General features: G+C 45.5%; 1 protein-coding gene across 1 annotated transcript in view; it reads right to left on the bottom strand.

The window, feature by feature from the left end:
* Positions 1–13,906: 13,906 nt before the first annotated feature.
* The window catches only part of EXOSC1 (exosome component 1), a 182,871-nt gene continuing 180,365 nt past the window's right edge, over positions 13,907–16,412 (bottom strand). Inside the window, exon 8 of the mRNA XM_069611579.1 lies at positions 13,907–14,113. Within this exon, the coding sequence (XP_069467680.1) occupies positions 14,007–14,113 (107 nt within the window). The 3' untranslated portion in view covers positions 13,907–14,006. The remainder of the gene's footprint in view (positions 14,114–16,412) is intronic.

The raw sequence follows: 16,412 nt of genomic DNA, 5'->3' as shown, positions 1-16,412 counted from the left end.
TGTTGACAAATGTGCGCTAAGGGTGTCACTCCCTCCATGATAACACAATTACCCACATATGAACTCAAACACTTAGTTCACTTTCTCTTCTGTTCAATGTTGTACGTAACCTTTTTCCTTCCCCTTAGTATCAATATTTTTCAACAATTTTTCCTCTTTCACCACTTTCCGAGACCATAAATTATTTCAACCATGAACATCCGTCATTTACTATTATTCAAAACATTTTCGTATACATTGCATTTTCAATTTTCTTAAATCAACCTTAATTTGTTCTTCACTTATTGGCACGTCAACAGTTATTGACAGATCGACATGTACTACCTTGACGTTCATGAAAACATACAACACGAAAACACACCACACATAGCATGTACTACCTGCACGCTTTCACTCCCCCTTTTGATCATTTCAGTTTCTGACCCCTCTGTTCCATCTCTCACGCACTCCCCACCTCTTAATCCCTCTTACTACCTCACCAAGAATTCTGCTCTTACTACGAGTCTACTAGAGATATGAGACCCCTACTATTTTCTCTTTATCTTCACTTATTTAACTGCACTGGACGAGACAATGCTACGCGGTGCCGCCTTCTACCCCATTCGGGCTAGGTTCCCTCACTCTTCGCTTACTTCTTTATCTCCAAAAACTTAATGGGCATATAAAGGATAGCTCGGAACAAGCCTCAGTATCATTCACACAGACCCTGACTTTCTTTTAGTCAATTATTACCCGTTTCCCTCCGTTCTTAAACCCTCCCTTACCTCTTGGGAACTTTCGCAACCGGTACTCACGTGTTCAGTCGGGTGGTCCGAGAGTCACCATTCACGCTTCATCCACAATCTGGTCCGCACCCCAACCAAACCGTGGCCCGTCTCGGCGAGCATGTTTTACAGTTGGGTATTCGTTAACCGGGAACCCTTGACCCCGTCTCGTTGAGCGCAAAGGCTGGTCGGCCGCAGAGGCGATGGTTTTGCTGAAGGGCATCCCGGATCTCTCTGCACTGCACGGGCTTCAAGGCACCTGTCCCAAATCACGTCGCAGCGGTCACCAAAAATGTAGGCGCCCTCCCAGTCTTTAGACGGGCAAAAGAATAAATGAGACACTCCCCGGACGGGGAATAAGGCGAAGAGGACAGGTTGCGCGAGTTAAAAAATAGCTCATGTATTTGGCATCCAAAGAACTCTGCTGACAGAGCGCTCCGACAAATATTACAGTTACATTACTTTATAAGGGTATATTTCATCATGCATGACGTAATTAGTGTAGGGTGTCAAAGTGGTACATGATTGGTTGGAAAATATAGGCACATATGGCAATGACGTTATGGTTCCATCTGGATTGGTTGTTCCTTTGCCAGGAGGAGGGACTTCGCATGATCCGTCGCCGGTATTCAGGAGAGGTGAAGGTCAGGTTGCTGTGAGGTGGGGTGATCACTCGACTAAGCTAACATAATACATCTCTATGAAGCATGCACTAAATTACTTTGAAATGCATTTGAACAAATCACTGTAAACCGATAAATGTCTTATATTTATTTACATCGTCAATATCAGTGACTTATATGGAGCATCAGGTTGAAAGGGCTTTGACGATTACAATACCATTGATTGAAGTTCGGGTCTGGACTCAAAGAATCTAAGGCACGCTGGTATGTGTTAGTATTGGGAAGCAATATATGGTGACAGAGGTGTAATGTTAGTTGGGGGTCTGCTTAGTGGGCATCATGGTGGGGTCACACCTTTGGTACATCAAGTGAATTCCTTACAAGGACACAGGGTTACACTAGCAGTAATTTTCCAATGGCGAGGGGGCATGGACAGATTTGTGGAGATGGATGCTCTGCTCAAGCCAGTTCACACGCAGGGCAGTGATCTCAGAGGAAGAGTGGGTTGTTACATTAGTTCTTTGTTGCAATTACCTCCGGCTTCATCGGGAGAATGGAGCCGCAGAGTTTGCCAAACACAGTGAGAGAAAAGGTGGGGGCCATGTGTGCTGCGTGCGTGGCGCTGCAAAGGGGAGAAGCCTTTTCATATTATCGCCGTGAGGCCTAGTTACCAAGATTGCGTCAAGGGGGCACAAAGATGGATGCCTTGTGTCCTGCGCGATGGTCCCATCTACACAGATGCCAACCAGTGCTGACATTGCATAAGTGCAAGGGGGCATCCCCCACCATTGGAGGGCACTTGGTCCAAGTTTGTACTAAAGAGAGGAGGGACGGGGGGCCTATTGGCCCCTCACTCGCACACACAATGAAGCTACCATGGAAGGAAGTCTGAAGGGGCAATAACACTTCAATCAAGGGAGAAACCCCCATCATGCTCTGAAAGAAATGACAGTTGGCAGCAGTTGAAGGAAAGAAAAAAATGACCCAGGGACAAAGGGACTGCCATTTGTTGCCAAAGACTAGTTCATGAATAAACTTTAAAGACTTTATCTCTGCAGCAAGACTTTGAAAAATTGTAAAAATTTCAGTTTAAAAGTGATTCTTTTGTGCTTTCTTTTGAGACATGGTAGAAGTCACTGACAACTTAGGGACTGAAAGGCAAAGTATTGAGGATAGAAAAGTATCAATATTGCATACATACATGTCTTGGGATAATTCGCATCTGTGTATAAATTTATGGACTTTTAGGCCGAATCCTTCATGCTCAAATTACCAAAATGTATCAGAAGGGCGAAACAAGGTCCCACAGACTGGAGGATTGGACAGATATGTGCTGCATAAAATATGTAACCTCTGTATATAAGATTATCGGATTTTAAGTAATTGTGGGAATTTTTCGGCATTGTAAAACTCCCATCATAAGGCTGACATCATTCCCTTGGAAATCCAACCAGCTGAGTGAGGCGGAGACTAGCACCCCTATCCAATCCAAGTAGTTTAGAGGCGTGCTTAGTTAACTCTACCCAACCTATACTTTGATGATGTCACTAGATATTATAAATAAGGGTCCCTGACAAGACCCTGGACATACGCTCTTTCTGATTTCCTGCGCTGCGTTCCAGTTCCCATCATCTTCCAGATCCAGACTCCAACAACAAGGCCAAGCATTGCTGATCCTACTTTAGGGCCAACTGCAAAACCCAAGCAGCGCTGATCCTTTTCCCAGCAAGGCCTCAAATCTAAAAATCCACTAAATCTCCCATTAACAAGGGGAAAGCTGTGGTACCTTTGGCATCCTGATCCAGTCTGGCTTGCTGCCTCTCACTGCATGCTACTGCAATCCTGCTACCTTGATGACCTTTAGTATCCAGTGACCGGAATTGCCCGTCCAGCCCTTGCCAGCCGGTAACCAGAACTGCACAGCTGTTTGTCAGGTGCCCTGCCGTGTAGTGACCAGACCCAGTTGACTGTCCATAAGCCCAAAACTATGAAGTAGACTGAGTATTTCATCATCCCATAGAAATCCACAGTATACCTTGTCTTGTTTTGTTCTTATCCCACTCTATGTCATCCTATCCTTATAACCTATCCAACTGTCAGAATTCTCTATGCAATTTGTCATTAATCTCCCAGTATTAGCATTACTTTTCTTTTCATTTCTGGCGTACATAGATCATATGTCATTAGCGATATTTTGATTAAATAAAGTCATTTCCTCAAAGAAAAGGGGTACACTATGCATTGTTGCTTTAGTACGGAATTGTATTTGCTTCAAGGGTTTTAACACACATTCATTGTTTATTCATCCATTTCCGAGTGTCATTTCACAACATCGAAAAGGGTTTAAAATCAGTTTTCTCTCTTATTTGGGGAGGGAAGGTCAGATTTAGATTCCGTTTCCAGTTTCTTATTCCTGTGTACCTGCTGCTTCTTTGTATCCACTCAGAATTGATTATTCATGGGTTGAGGGAACATTGCAGGGGGAAATTCCAACTTGGGTGCTCTCTGTCCTAAATTCAAAAGTGCTCCTATTCTGCTGTGTATATGTGCCACTAAAAATTCAAACCCAGTGCATTGCTCACCTTCTCATTGTAACCATCAACCCATAGGTGATTGCTGCCCCATATTAAAGTGTGCGATTTCTTTTGAATTTTAAATAAATATTACATTTGACCAACCAGCCTGGTTCATGGTCCATTGCGACCCGGGGTATTTGAAAAGGGGGTGTGATATGCGTGGTGTGTCATCCCAAAATTGAATCGACATAAATAAGGAGAAAAATACCTCAGGCGCTACATCCTAGGCAGAGACCAAGGTGTGCGTGTTGCCTGATTGAGCAGGATGGTCACAATGCTACTTTTAGCAGACACTCCGTTCTTCACCCCCAGGGTCCGAGAGGACGGGGCAAACTGCTACCCGGTGGGATTGGGACCACAAACCCGATCCTGAGAAATACGAAATTTGATCCGGGGACAGCAAACAGACCCTTCGCAAAGTGGGAATCCATGGGAAACTGCATCTGGGTCACACGTATGGTGGTTCTTCACTGTTGACCTTTGAAGATTTTAAGACCAGATTTGCACGAGGGGGAATGATTCAGATTTAGCCTAATCCGCAACTGGGTCACAGACAGGGAAATTCAAAAGAGAGGAACAAGGGAACCTAAAGGGATTGAACAGACACTGGTAGATGGCCTTAACTCAAAGAAAACGTCCACCTTCTATAGGCTTCTTGACCCGCTTAATGCCTCCGATACCCTACCCTATAAATTGAAATGGCAGACAGAATTGGGAGTGGATATCCAGCCAGAGTCCTTGTCTTACATATGGGAAAGGGCCCATAAAGCACCACGATGCATAGTAATGAACAAATGTGGGTACAAGATTCTGTGCAAGTGGTATAAATCACCTAGCCGGCTGCATGAAATTAATCCGGGGTACTCTTACAGATGCTGCACCTGTGGATGTGGGGAGCGAGGAACATAGGGGCATCTATGGTGACTTGCCCCCACTCAACTGTTTTGGAAGGAGATCCTCTCCCATATTAGAAACTTTATGGGGACTGACCACCCTTTGGACCAGAGAGTAATAATTTTGGGGGATTCAGAAGTAGATGCCGGGTATCCCCAAAGAGGCCAAACAGCCTGGGTGATAACACGACTATGAATAGCTGCCAGATTAACCCCATATTTCTCATGGAAACTACTCAAAGGCCCGGTAGTCTGGCAAATAGTGGGTTAGAGTTGGGATGCGGTTGGCAATGGAAAAAATAACTGCAATTCTTACCAACTCATACCAATCCTTCTACGCGGCCTGGTTCTCCATTGTTCAATTCTTGGGCTCTAAAGAGCATGTTACCCACAAACCACAGATCTTTTGGCACTTCAAGTTACTATGAACTTAATGCTTTAGCTGGGACACGCTGTTTCGCACTGGCACGGGTGGCCCTTTATTGTTACTGTTTGATGAAATTGTTGTTTAATGATTTGTTGTACTGTTGATTGAATACCAGAAGTATGCTCTGTATTCTGATTAAGAAAATTATAAATAAAGGTTGGGGAAAAAATATTTAAAAAACACATCTTTTATGAATATATTGGTCTAAGCATCTGATATTCGATAATACATTCCATCAATGCCTAAGTGCTTTAATACTTTTGGGTCCTCAGTGGTACACTACACTCTACAGAGAATGCAGCGAGTGGAGTTGTGACCTGGCCAGTTCGGTGTGAAGCCCATACAATAGGTGCCAACGTAGGACCATCAGTGTATTAAGTTAGACTTGATGCAGGACTAAGGAGGGCATGTAAAAGGGATTAGGTGACTGGTATGTGTAGAAGGAACTGTGGTGCTCCTAGTAGTGTCAGCTGAGAGATGCAGGTAGGGGTGGAGTCTAGAAGAGCGAGTTGGGTGCACAGTAAAGTTGTCTTGGTGTGACCATTGACTGGACCAGTACATTTAGGGTAAAGGGATGGCGGATGCATGCAGATGGAACAAGTTACTTACCTATAACTGTTCCTCTCCAGCATAGGCCTGGCATGGATTCACATGAATATTCCCAGTCAGGAAGGGAATCCAAAGTAAGAAAAGAAAAGCAGCATTGCTTTAAAAGCTTGAATACTTCCTTACACCTATTATCCAATCACTGAAAATCAGGTCATACTGCACACAGCCAATGACTGTCGTCTCCCCAACTACTCCCCCGACTGCCATCTTCATGTTAGAAGCACAAGAAGTACCAGTATGAACACAGAAGAGCCACAGAGGGAGGGTTTGCATGTCAATCCATGCCAGAGAACAACAGTTACATGTAATTTGTTCCTTCTCCAGCATGGGGTCTGGCAGGGATTCACATGCTCATGAATACGATTATACTACAGTACCATATACACAACCACAGGCTGTAGCAAGGCTTAACAGAAGTACAACACTTACCCCTGGAAACGACTCAGCTCAAGCAAACAGGTTTTGCAGCACTGCTTGGCTGACTCTGGACTCCTCCCTGGAATCCCCGTCGATAAAGTAGAATTTCATGAAGGTGTGGTCGACCTCCACGTAGAAGCCCTGCAAGTGTCCAGCAGGGGAACCCGAGAGAGAAACGCTGTCGTAGCAGCGATGGCTCTGGTGGAGTGGGCCATCGGTCGGCCTGGAAGGGGTCTGTCAGCCAGAAGAGGACAGTGCATGATGCAGCCGGGTATCCACCTGGATAGGGAGGCCTTGGACCAGGGCCTTCCCCCGGATTCACAGGAACAAAGTTCACAAAAGAGCTGAGAAGTCTTCTGGAAATCATTGGAACGGGCCACATAGAACTTCAAGGCACAAGCAACGTCCAGCATATTCCCAGCCAAAACCAGATTCGGGAAGAAAACCGGAAGCACTAAAGGTTTGTTAAGGTGGAACTCAGACAGGACCTTCAGCATGAAGGATGGGTGAGTGGATCACCATCCTCGTAGGTTGTAATAAGTAGGGGCTTTGGCAAGAAAGAGCCTGAATTCCCCCGATCCGCCTGGCCGACACGATCGCTACCAGGAACACAGCCTTCCATGAAAAACTTGAAAGGAGCACGATGTAAAGGCTCAAATGGAGGTCCCATGAACTTCGTGAAGACAGTGTTGAGCTCCCACGCCGGGGCCGGAGTTTTCACTGGAGGGAAAGACTTGGAGACCTTTCATGAATTCCTTGACCAGCCTGTGAGATCATAACGATGGCTTTGTAGGTGAACAGGTGTATCGTGAGATGGCCGTCAGATACACGTTGATGGAGGCGTGGGCCAAACCAGATTTGGCCAGCGAGAGCAGGCATGGCAAGAGCTGAGGAGCAGATACACACAGTGGCGTGATGTGATGCCCTACAACTTGCACCAAGCGTTTCAATTTGTGACTGTAGCACGATAGAGTAGAGGGCACTCTGGCCTTGGCAAGAACAGCTTTATATTCGACCGGAAGGTCGTAATGGCCAAACTCTAAGGCTGTAGGACCCAGGCTGTGAGGTTCATTGACACTGAATTGTGATGTAGGATGGTTCTGGTTTCTCTAGAGAGCAGGTCCAGAAGAGGAGGCAGCCCGATGTCTGGCGCCGCTGATGGGCAGAGCATGTCGAGGTACCATATCTTGCGGGGCCACACTGCGGCGATGAGTATCATTTTGCAGCGGCATCTCTTCAGAGTGTTGATGACATGCAGCAGGAGGGGGATCGGAAGAAAAGCATAATGGAATTGACCCTCCCATCTGAGTGAGAAGGTGTCCCTCAAGGTCCACGGTTGAGGGAACCTCCTGGCTAACTGCTCGCATTTGGGGTTAGCTGCCACCATGGCAAATAGGTCGATCTCCGGGCAACCCCATTGACGGAACAGACTGGTTACTAGGCCCTGCTGTAACCCCCATTTGTGATCAGCCCAAAGCTCCCTGCTGTGGGCATTCGCTATGGTGTTCTTTTTACCTGCTAGGTGAAAGGGCACAAGGTACATGTTCTGAAGGATCGCCCAGTGCCATAGGGTGTGGGCCTCCAATGACAGAGCAGGATATCGGGTGCCGCCCTGCTTCCTGATTTAGAACATTGTGGTGGTGTTGTCTGTGAAAATCCTCACCACTTGACTGTTCAGCAGCAGCAAGAACAACTTGAGGGCCCAGAACACAGCCCGAAGCTCCAGCACATTGATGCGTAGATCCTTCTCCTCCTGCAGCCAAAGGCCCCTGGCGTGATACTGCCCGGTGTGAGCCCCTCTCCCCCATCCGTCCAGCGAGACATTCATGATGACTGAAATGGAGAGGTCCGGAATGGGGGAACGCCGAGTAAGGTGAGAGCACACCCCCCACCATTGGGTGGCTTGCCTGAATTCCAGATTGAGCCTCAACTTGTCTGACCAATTGCCCGTGGCCTGGTGCCACCTGCAGTCCAGAAACTTCTAGAGTGGCCTCATCTGCAGAACAGGATCAGATGTATGCAGGAGCACATCATGCCCAGCAGCGACTTGATGACCAGGGTATTTGCTGATTTGGTGGCAGACAAACAAGGAACCTTCCCAAGGATGGCCAGCACCCACTATTCCGAGGGGAAAGCTAGGGACGCCACTGTGTTTACACGTGCCCCCAGAAACAGACCGTCCTCCGATGGCGTTACGCAGGATTTTGGATAATTGATAGAAAATCCGAGCTCTTAACAGGTCTATGGTCTCCTGTGTGTGTTGCACTGCCAGGCTCTGAGACCATGACCAGATGAGCCGGTCGTCTAGGTACGGGTAGACGTGTATGCACTTGAGACGTAGATGCGCTGCCACTGGGGCAAAACACTTTGTGAACACCCTTGGTGCCGACTTCAGGCCAAATGGCAGCACCTTGAACTGGCAGCTATTCCTCAGAACCCGGAAGTGAAGGAACCATCAATGTTTTGGATGAATGTGGATATGAAAGTAGGCATCTTCCAGACCAAGAGTGGTCTTGTAGCCCCTTCCTCCAGTTGGCCAAGCACTTGTTGCAAAATGACCATCCTGAACTTTAGGGACCTTAGGTATTTGTTGATGCAGCGTAAACCCTAGATTGGGCATCACCCCCCCCACCCCTGACTTATTTCTGACTAGAAAGTATCTGGAATATGTTCTGGAGCCCCAGAAGCAGAGTGAGATGGGTTCTATTGCGCCCTTTGCCAGCATGAATCGTACTTCCCACAGCAGCTAGACAGTGTTATTCCTTCCTAGTTACAGGTGGAATAAGATGGCATTTGCATTCGAATTCCAGCATGTGACCAATCTACAGGATGTCCAGCACCCATTTGTCTGTGGTGAGGTTTCTCGAGGCATCAACAAAAGTTGACAAATGCCTGCAGCCACCGACAGCACTGCGAACCTCCACCAAAAGCCTGGGACCGACCCCTGTACGATTCCTGCGCCGTGGAGCGGGAAGGCTGACCATAGGAAGTGGAGGCGTATTACTTTGAGGATCTTCTAAACATGCTCTTGGAGGACCGAAAGGAAGAAGAGCGGCGCTGCTGCAGGGTTCCTAGGGACCTTGCTGTTTTGTGTCCATTTTGATGTCCTGCAGTGTTTCGTCCACTGTCTTTCCGAAGAGATTGTCACTGCTGAAAAGACATATCTACTACGTTGGCCTAAAATTGGTAGCCTTTAGCCAACCTTGATGCCCGAGTGCTACGCTATTTCCCATTTGGCGGAAGCTGGAATCCGCAACATCCATAGCCACAGCAATTGCATGATCGGAGGCCACATCCCAGTCCTGAAACAGTGGCAATGCTTCTATCCTCTTATCAGCAAGAATTCTAGGAGTGGGCCCTGTTTAAGCCACATCTCCTGATCATACTGGGCCAAGATGGCTAGACTGTTGCCCGTCTTGATGGTTGACGCTGCAGTATATATGATGCGCTTTCCGGACACATCCAGCTTCTCTCCCTCCTGGTCCGGTGGAACCATAGATTTGGAGGATGGGTTTACTGAACATTTTCTCGCTGCGGCCAAAAGCACTGAATCCGGGATGTTTTGCGAGTAGAGGCATTTTGGGTCCGAGTCTGGCACCCTGTATTTTTTCTCTAGCCGGTTCAGCTTCGCCAGTGCGTATCTCGGGGACTTCATTAAGGCCACGGCCTCTTCCCATACCTCATCCAGTAACGGGACAGATAAAATCTTCCTGGTTGAGGTACGTCTCTTGTAGAGGAAACCCTCCTTCCTCTTCTCTGGCACCAGATTAAATAGGGCAGATGCCTACGTCATCATGAAATGGTGCAACTTCATCTGGAGGTGAAGCTCTAGTGGTGGTATATGCAACTGCTGGCTCCCCATCAGCTGTGACAGTAATCAAATTAATCGGTGTCCGTTGTGCCAGTGTTTGTTACCGTATCTGTGTGCGGCGCATCGACTGGCAGTGTTTGAACAGGCAGCGGTGATGGTGGTTGCCTTGGGGTAGACGAGCGATGCCTGTGTGGAGGCCTTGAGGGCTGTACCTAGGGTTGTCCCCTGAAGGGCTCGCTATGGGTGGTAGCCGCTGCTGTATCTCTGAGACCAGAGAACTGACCACTGTGAGGATGGCTATAGCCACCTTCATCTAAGCACTCATGCCGTGTGTCGTTGTCGGAACTAGTATAAATGGTCAAATGACCAACTGTGCTCTCTGCGTACTGGTCTCCTGGTCTAGCCACTACCATCAGGGCTACAGACATGGCTGGCACCTTTATTGACTGGGTAGTGGCGGTCAATGAAGCAGTAGTTGTGTGTCTTGCCTGCAGTGAAACCCTTGCTGCAGGTTTTGCCAGGGGCTTTTCCTTACTCGTCGACTAGGTGGCAGTCGACGAGGCAGCCGTTGACAGGGTGGCTGTTGACGAAGCAGTCGGCGAAAAGGTGGCCATCACCAAGGTGGCTGTCGACAAAGCAGCCGCTGATAAGGTGGCAGTTGATGCCTTTCACGAAGATGAGCCCAATGCAGCCGATGACGTAACAGTCGACGATGGTCTGGTCGACGTAGTCGTGGCTGTAGACTGTCTTGTTGACGAAGCCGTAGAAGTGGACATCGCCAAGGGCTTCGAAGAGGGTTCCTTTCGGAGTCCCTCTTCGGTTTCTCCTGTGACAAACTACTATGCTTCGATGAATTTGTGCCGGCCACCGGTAAGCTCATCGTAGACGGGCAAGGTGACAGAGCTTGTGTGCCCTGTACTAGGAGCTGTATCTGCAGTGTGTCTCTAGCCGGACTAACCGCCTGCCGCTTGACTTTACTTGCGCCAGCCAGGGGTACCTCCTCGAACGATCTGGATCTGTGGAACCCACAGAAAATGGCAAGATCCACAAGTGTGATACTTAGTGGTGCAGCGTTTCAGCCACAGCGCCTGGATCATGGTGTGCCGCAGAGAGACCCTCCATGTCAAGTGCTGTCCTTGCCTTCAAGGAAACAGTGCGCCTCCTTGCAATGCAGCACTACCAAAGGGAGAGAAGGTGCTGCATAGACAGCCTGGACTGTCAGGTCGTACAACCAGCAACCTCAAGGGCAACAATGCCACAGAGGCTTTGATATCAGTGGATCACTCGGTTTCCCTCCCGTATTTTGGCACCAGGGAATCAGTATTTGGTGGCTTAGGTCACATCAACAAAGGAGCCCAAGTACAAGTACTCACCTCACCCACTGTTTTGGTCAATCTACGAAAAATATCATGCAGACTTTGCTAGCATACCTCATGGGTCAGGAATGTATTTAAACTGATTATTATCTATCAACAATGCCGTTTGTAACACAGTGAGGCAGTTCAGATTGGCTGTTGTGACATTGCCAAAGAAGCCATCTTATTTATGTGCAAACCACTCCAGCACTTTACCTTCACTTGGAGACCGTCATTTCCTTCTAGTGCCCAGCTTCTGGGGTGGAGTTTACAAGGTTGTAAAACTATTAATTTTATTAGAGCTAGAGCCAATCACAGATCTGATAAAGCTGTGTCAGGCCTGGACCTTATTCAGTTGGGATGCCAAAGTGATGTATTGCCTTAAAGTGGATCAAGACTAGTCCATGCTAAACAGATTGCGTGCGGAATCTAGCTGTAAAAAGCGGGAGTTCAGCTATAGGACATCCCACCGTAGCAATGCCCAATAATATAGGGCAAATATTTTATGAGGAGAGTGTTCGCAGAGTGTGGAGCCGGAGTGCTGTGCGCCAAATTATAAGGCGGTGCAGTCATGAAGAGATACGACAGCATAGCATAGGGGTAACAATGATGCAGTGTTTGGCGAGAGAATTTGGCAGGCAATTACTGCAACAAACATTGTCCATAGATCCTTGCTAGAGCAGTTTTCTCAAAAGTAATTAAGGTAGATCAAATTCCCCCTGGTTGACCACTGCTAAATCTCCCGTTGTGATTATACCACCATCATATACATTGGGTTGTATGTCTTGATCTAGGTCAAAAGATAGAAAACTGGACATACTAATTTCAAAATGAAAATGCATTACATGATGAAAAAGGTTAAAGGATTGACATGTTTAATTATGGGTGTTTCTCCCTCCCCCTTAGCTATTTGCCTACCTCTTCCACACCATTTACCATACAACCCAGATTAACTGAAAACGCTGAAACACACAATTACTCCCCTTGGTCGGATTGGCTTTTTTTTCTATAATGTGGGGGTACCCCCACTGACCCCTGCCCTAAATCCTCCTTTATACACATCGAACAAAAAAAGGTTACATTTGTACCCTGTCGATCCTTTGTAGGTCTACCTTATGTCGTCTTTCACATGCATGATTCACTCTTTCGCTCATTTAGAACCGTTAACCTTGACCGGTAGTAATGCCTTTTAATTTATTTATTTTTTAAGTTTGAAAGAAATATTTGCAATTTAAAAAAATGTTTGAGTAATCCAGACCTTCACTGGTTTTGGGTAATGTCTCTAAATAGATATATTTTTAAACTTGAAGGCTCCCTGAAGATAGGAGAGCGTGTTTGCAGAGCTCCCCTGTGATACATGGTATATGTATGCCATTGGTAGGAACACGTCAATGCAGGATTGCAAATGGTGTCAAAGGGAAGACTCCAGCACATGGTTACCTCCCATTTTATGTTCTTGAGAGTATTAGTCACACTTTGGGGAATAACTATCGATAGCACGGACACCTGCACTCACAAGAAAAGGAGTAGACGGTAGGCTTGCAACCGTTCAGTTGCAGGTACAAAATAACTGGCGGAGCAGCAATGGTACACAGCAAATCAAGAATTAAAACTGCCCAGTACTCCTGGTCGGTGGTGCGCTGTAAATCGTTCAAAGTTGTTTTCTTCACTTACCACTCAAAGGGCACTTGTATTACTCCTTTCGCTATTGGCAAGTGGTCCATCACAAACCACATTCATATTATATGGCCAGCTTAATTCGTTCACAAATATACTGCCACAGCGACCATTTGATGGGGTAATCACAGGCACTTAGTTCTTCTGTGTACACAGCGAAATAAACATGACCAGATCACAAAGAAAAGACCATGCAATCAGCCCAGCCCGAACCACACCAGGGACCGCCGCCCTCTAAAACATGCCCCACTTATCACATCTTCATCTAGTCTAATGTTTGCTGGAGGATTCGGATACTAATCAAATCTGGGAAACCCATGAGCCAAACATATGGCAAAACAAAAACAAACAAATGGCGAGCTTTTAAAACATTTAAAATAGAAGGGTAAAATACATTCATTTCTCATTGCATAAAATTTGAATACTTATTTAAACACTTTAGACATTTTCAACTCTGGAGCAGGAAAGAAATTCACACTGTTTAGTAAATTTACTTAATGACATGCTGCAATGGAAAGCCAAAACTAAAAGAAACTCTGCATATTGCACTACTCTTGCACTTCACATCTGATTCAACACCCCAGAGCGAGCATAACTGCTCTAGCACAAGTAATTATGGTCCACAAAGAAGTGGCTTCATGGCAATTAAACCATTCCTGTAGAAAGCAATGGTCTTTTCGTACTGCACATCTAATCTGCCAAACCATATACACGTTTGCCACATATACCACAATTGAGTTGCAAGATCACATGCCACAGTACAAGCAACGTTTATTTCGGGACGGTGAGCTGTCAACAGTACAGCTCCATAGTACAGATCAGAAGAGGCATTGGAATCAAATGCAGACAGTAGTCTATGTCTGTAGGAACTCTGGCTGTACCCGGGCCACCTTGCGGAACTCCTTTATGTGCGTCCGTGGGCACTGCATTTCACACCAGCTGATTGGCACCATCTGCACCCCTAGAAATTGCAAAGGAACAAGTTAGTGGGCGGGTTCTTCATAGACTCGACAATGGCAGTAATATTGAGGTTAGCCATGAAATGTCAATTTTCTAAATCACAATGTGTATAGCGCATCCAATGCTATTGCAGGCTGATGGGGGTCAATGAGAAACAAACCAACCAGCGTTATTTTTTGTCTCCAAGAAAGAAGACTGCAAATAAGTTAAAACGTAGGATAGGTACTTCAATCTTAAGGATGTTGAGCAAAAAGAGGAAAAAAAGTCCTGAACGTTTTCCTCCCATAACATCAGTGGGAAAATATTTGGTTAAACTCAAACCTTTATTTCAGTAACATGTACCAATCTAAAAAGGTTAATCATACTTTGCACTCCCAATACGTTTTTATGAAATGTAAACATCTGCTCTAAGTGCACGAATTGCAAACTGGAGCAACTGTACCCTACTACAAAAAATGAAGAATGCAACCAACAGTGTTATTTTCCAAAAATACCACCACCTTAATGAAAAAGACCCATTTAAAGCGGATACATCACAGTATTTACAATTTAGCAATAGTAAAATGAGAACATAAATCACAGGCAGAAAATGTTAAAAAGGCATTAATTTACTTAGCGTGGGATGAGAGTAAGAATGCAGGTTAGAAGGAGTACCCCCAAAGTAACTATAAACGTGAAAACACAAAGGAAATACCCAATTGGTGTGGACATAATGGTAGAATGTTCAGGTGTAGAAGGGGTTCCTACGCGTTTTATGATAACTGTTTGACAATTAGCGTAAGGCGCAGCAGCATAACGGATTACACAGAAAATAACTTTCAAAATGTAAGTACAAGGTCTAACGTCACCCCCCCTTTTTCCTTTGCAATATTCTTGATTACATTACTTTTAATGTAAAATGCAGCTTTTTTCGTTACCTCTTAGTTTATACTTCGGGGGTATATCACATGGGATATTTTAAACATAGAACTGTCATGAAATTCTACTGCACCCAAAACCTTGGTTACTCCGGAGTATCTACATAGGAGATCTACAATCGTTGCTCTTCCCCAAATAACTAGCCACACTTTCTCACAACAAACCTTTTCCCCTTAAATTAGATATACCTACAAACCCTTTTCAGACACAGGGAAGTCACAACATTGACAATGCTTACAAAATCTCTCAAACATGTGTTACCACACACGGTCTCCATTTTCTTTTTTTTAATAGCCAAACTCGTTCTCCATTATCTTCGGCATCTATGGATCTATATGCGGTACAGTATTATTTATTTTGGGAGTTTTAGCACACATCTCCCTCGAGGAAGCTCCAGAGTCCCATACATCAGAGGATATAGGCATACATTACATGATTATAGGGGGCGGGGAAACATTCCTTACAACATACCCTTCATTATTGGCATATAATCATTTATTTTGCCACTCACTGTCCTCAATGATGTAATGTTTAATTTTGAAGATTACATCCTTTTTGATGCCATGAAAGTTACCAACGGATGTATTGATCACACAAGTAAACAAAAATAGGTTTGCCTTCTTTTCAACCTTTATTTGGTTTTTAATCCCCACTGATGAATTGAACAAATAGAAAGGGACAAAGAAAATGCCCATTAAGCTCAAGTGGGCTTTGTGAAAATCAACACTGCCGCTCCGTGTAAACACACAATGAACTGCCATTAGAAGAGAACATGAAAAATGTTAGTATTGTTTCTCTCCTTGTTGTCACACGACCAGATTCACAGTAGAATCTAAAAGCCTGAGAGAATGAACTCAACAGTCAAAGGTGGAGTCTGAGGAAATTTTAAGCTGGCTCGCTGTAGGAAGACAAGACAGGAGCATGCCGTCCTGTAATCTACGGATTAACCCGGATTTGTGCAGAGCGCGTGGAGACCTTGAAAATGACAGCAGTATAAATCCCAATAACATAACATCTCAGAGAGGGGACTACCCACCCGAAATGGTGACAATGCAGTAGCAAGCAGAGAAACGTATTTGAAAGCCAAGACAGGGAACGAGCTATGTATTCACGTTGAGTGACTTGAACACCCTTCTCCAGTATCTTGTACAAATGCTCACTTCATAAACAGTTATTTTTCCAAGTCTTTCTAGAGCTAGGGCAAATAGTATTTACTTAATAGGCCTGATCCTTCCATTTAATGAAATGACTCCCTTAGACAAGCATACATGTGTCCATAAATGTAAACATTACAAGGGTTTGATATTTTAATGGTAATAGAAAAAAAAATATTTTAAGAATATAGGCAATATACATATTCATGTTGAAAACTCAAGTCCATT

This window comes from Ambystoma mexicanum, chromosome 8 (assembly GCF_040938575.1).
Source record: "Ambystoma mexicanum isolate Mex_15411 chromosome 8, UKY_AmexF1_1, whole genome shotgun sequence".
Taxonomy (NCBI): Eukaryota; Metazoa; Chordata; class Amphibia; order Caudata; family Ambystomatidae; genus Ambystoma; species Ambystoma mexicanum.
The sequence above is the reverse complement of the archived record's forward strand: the minus strand, read 5'-3'. Positions and strand labels throughout refer to the sequence as shown.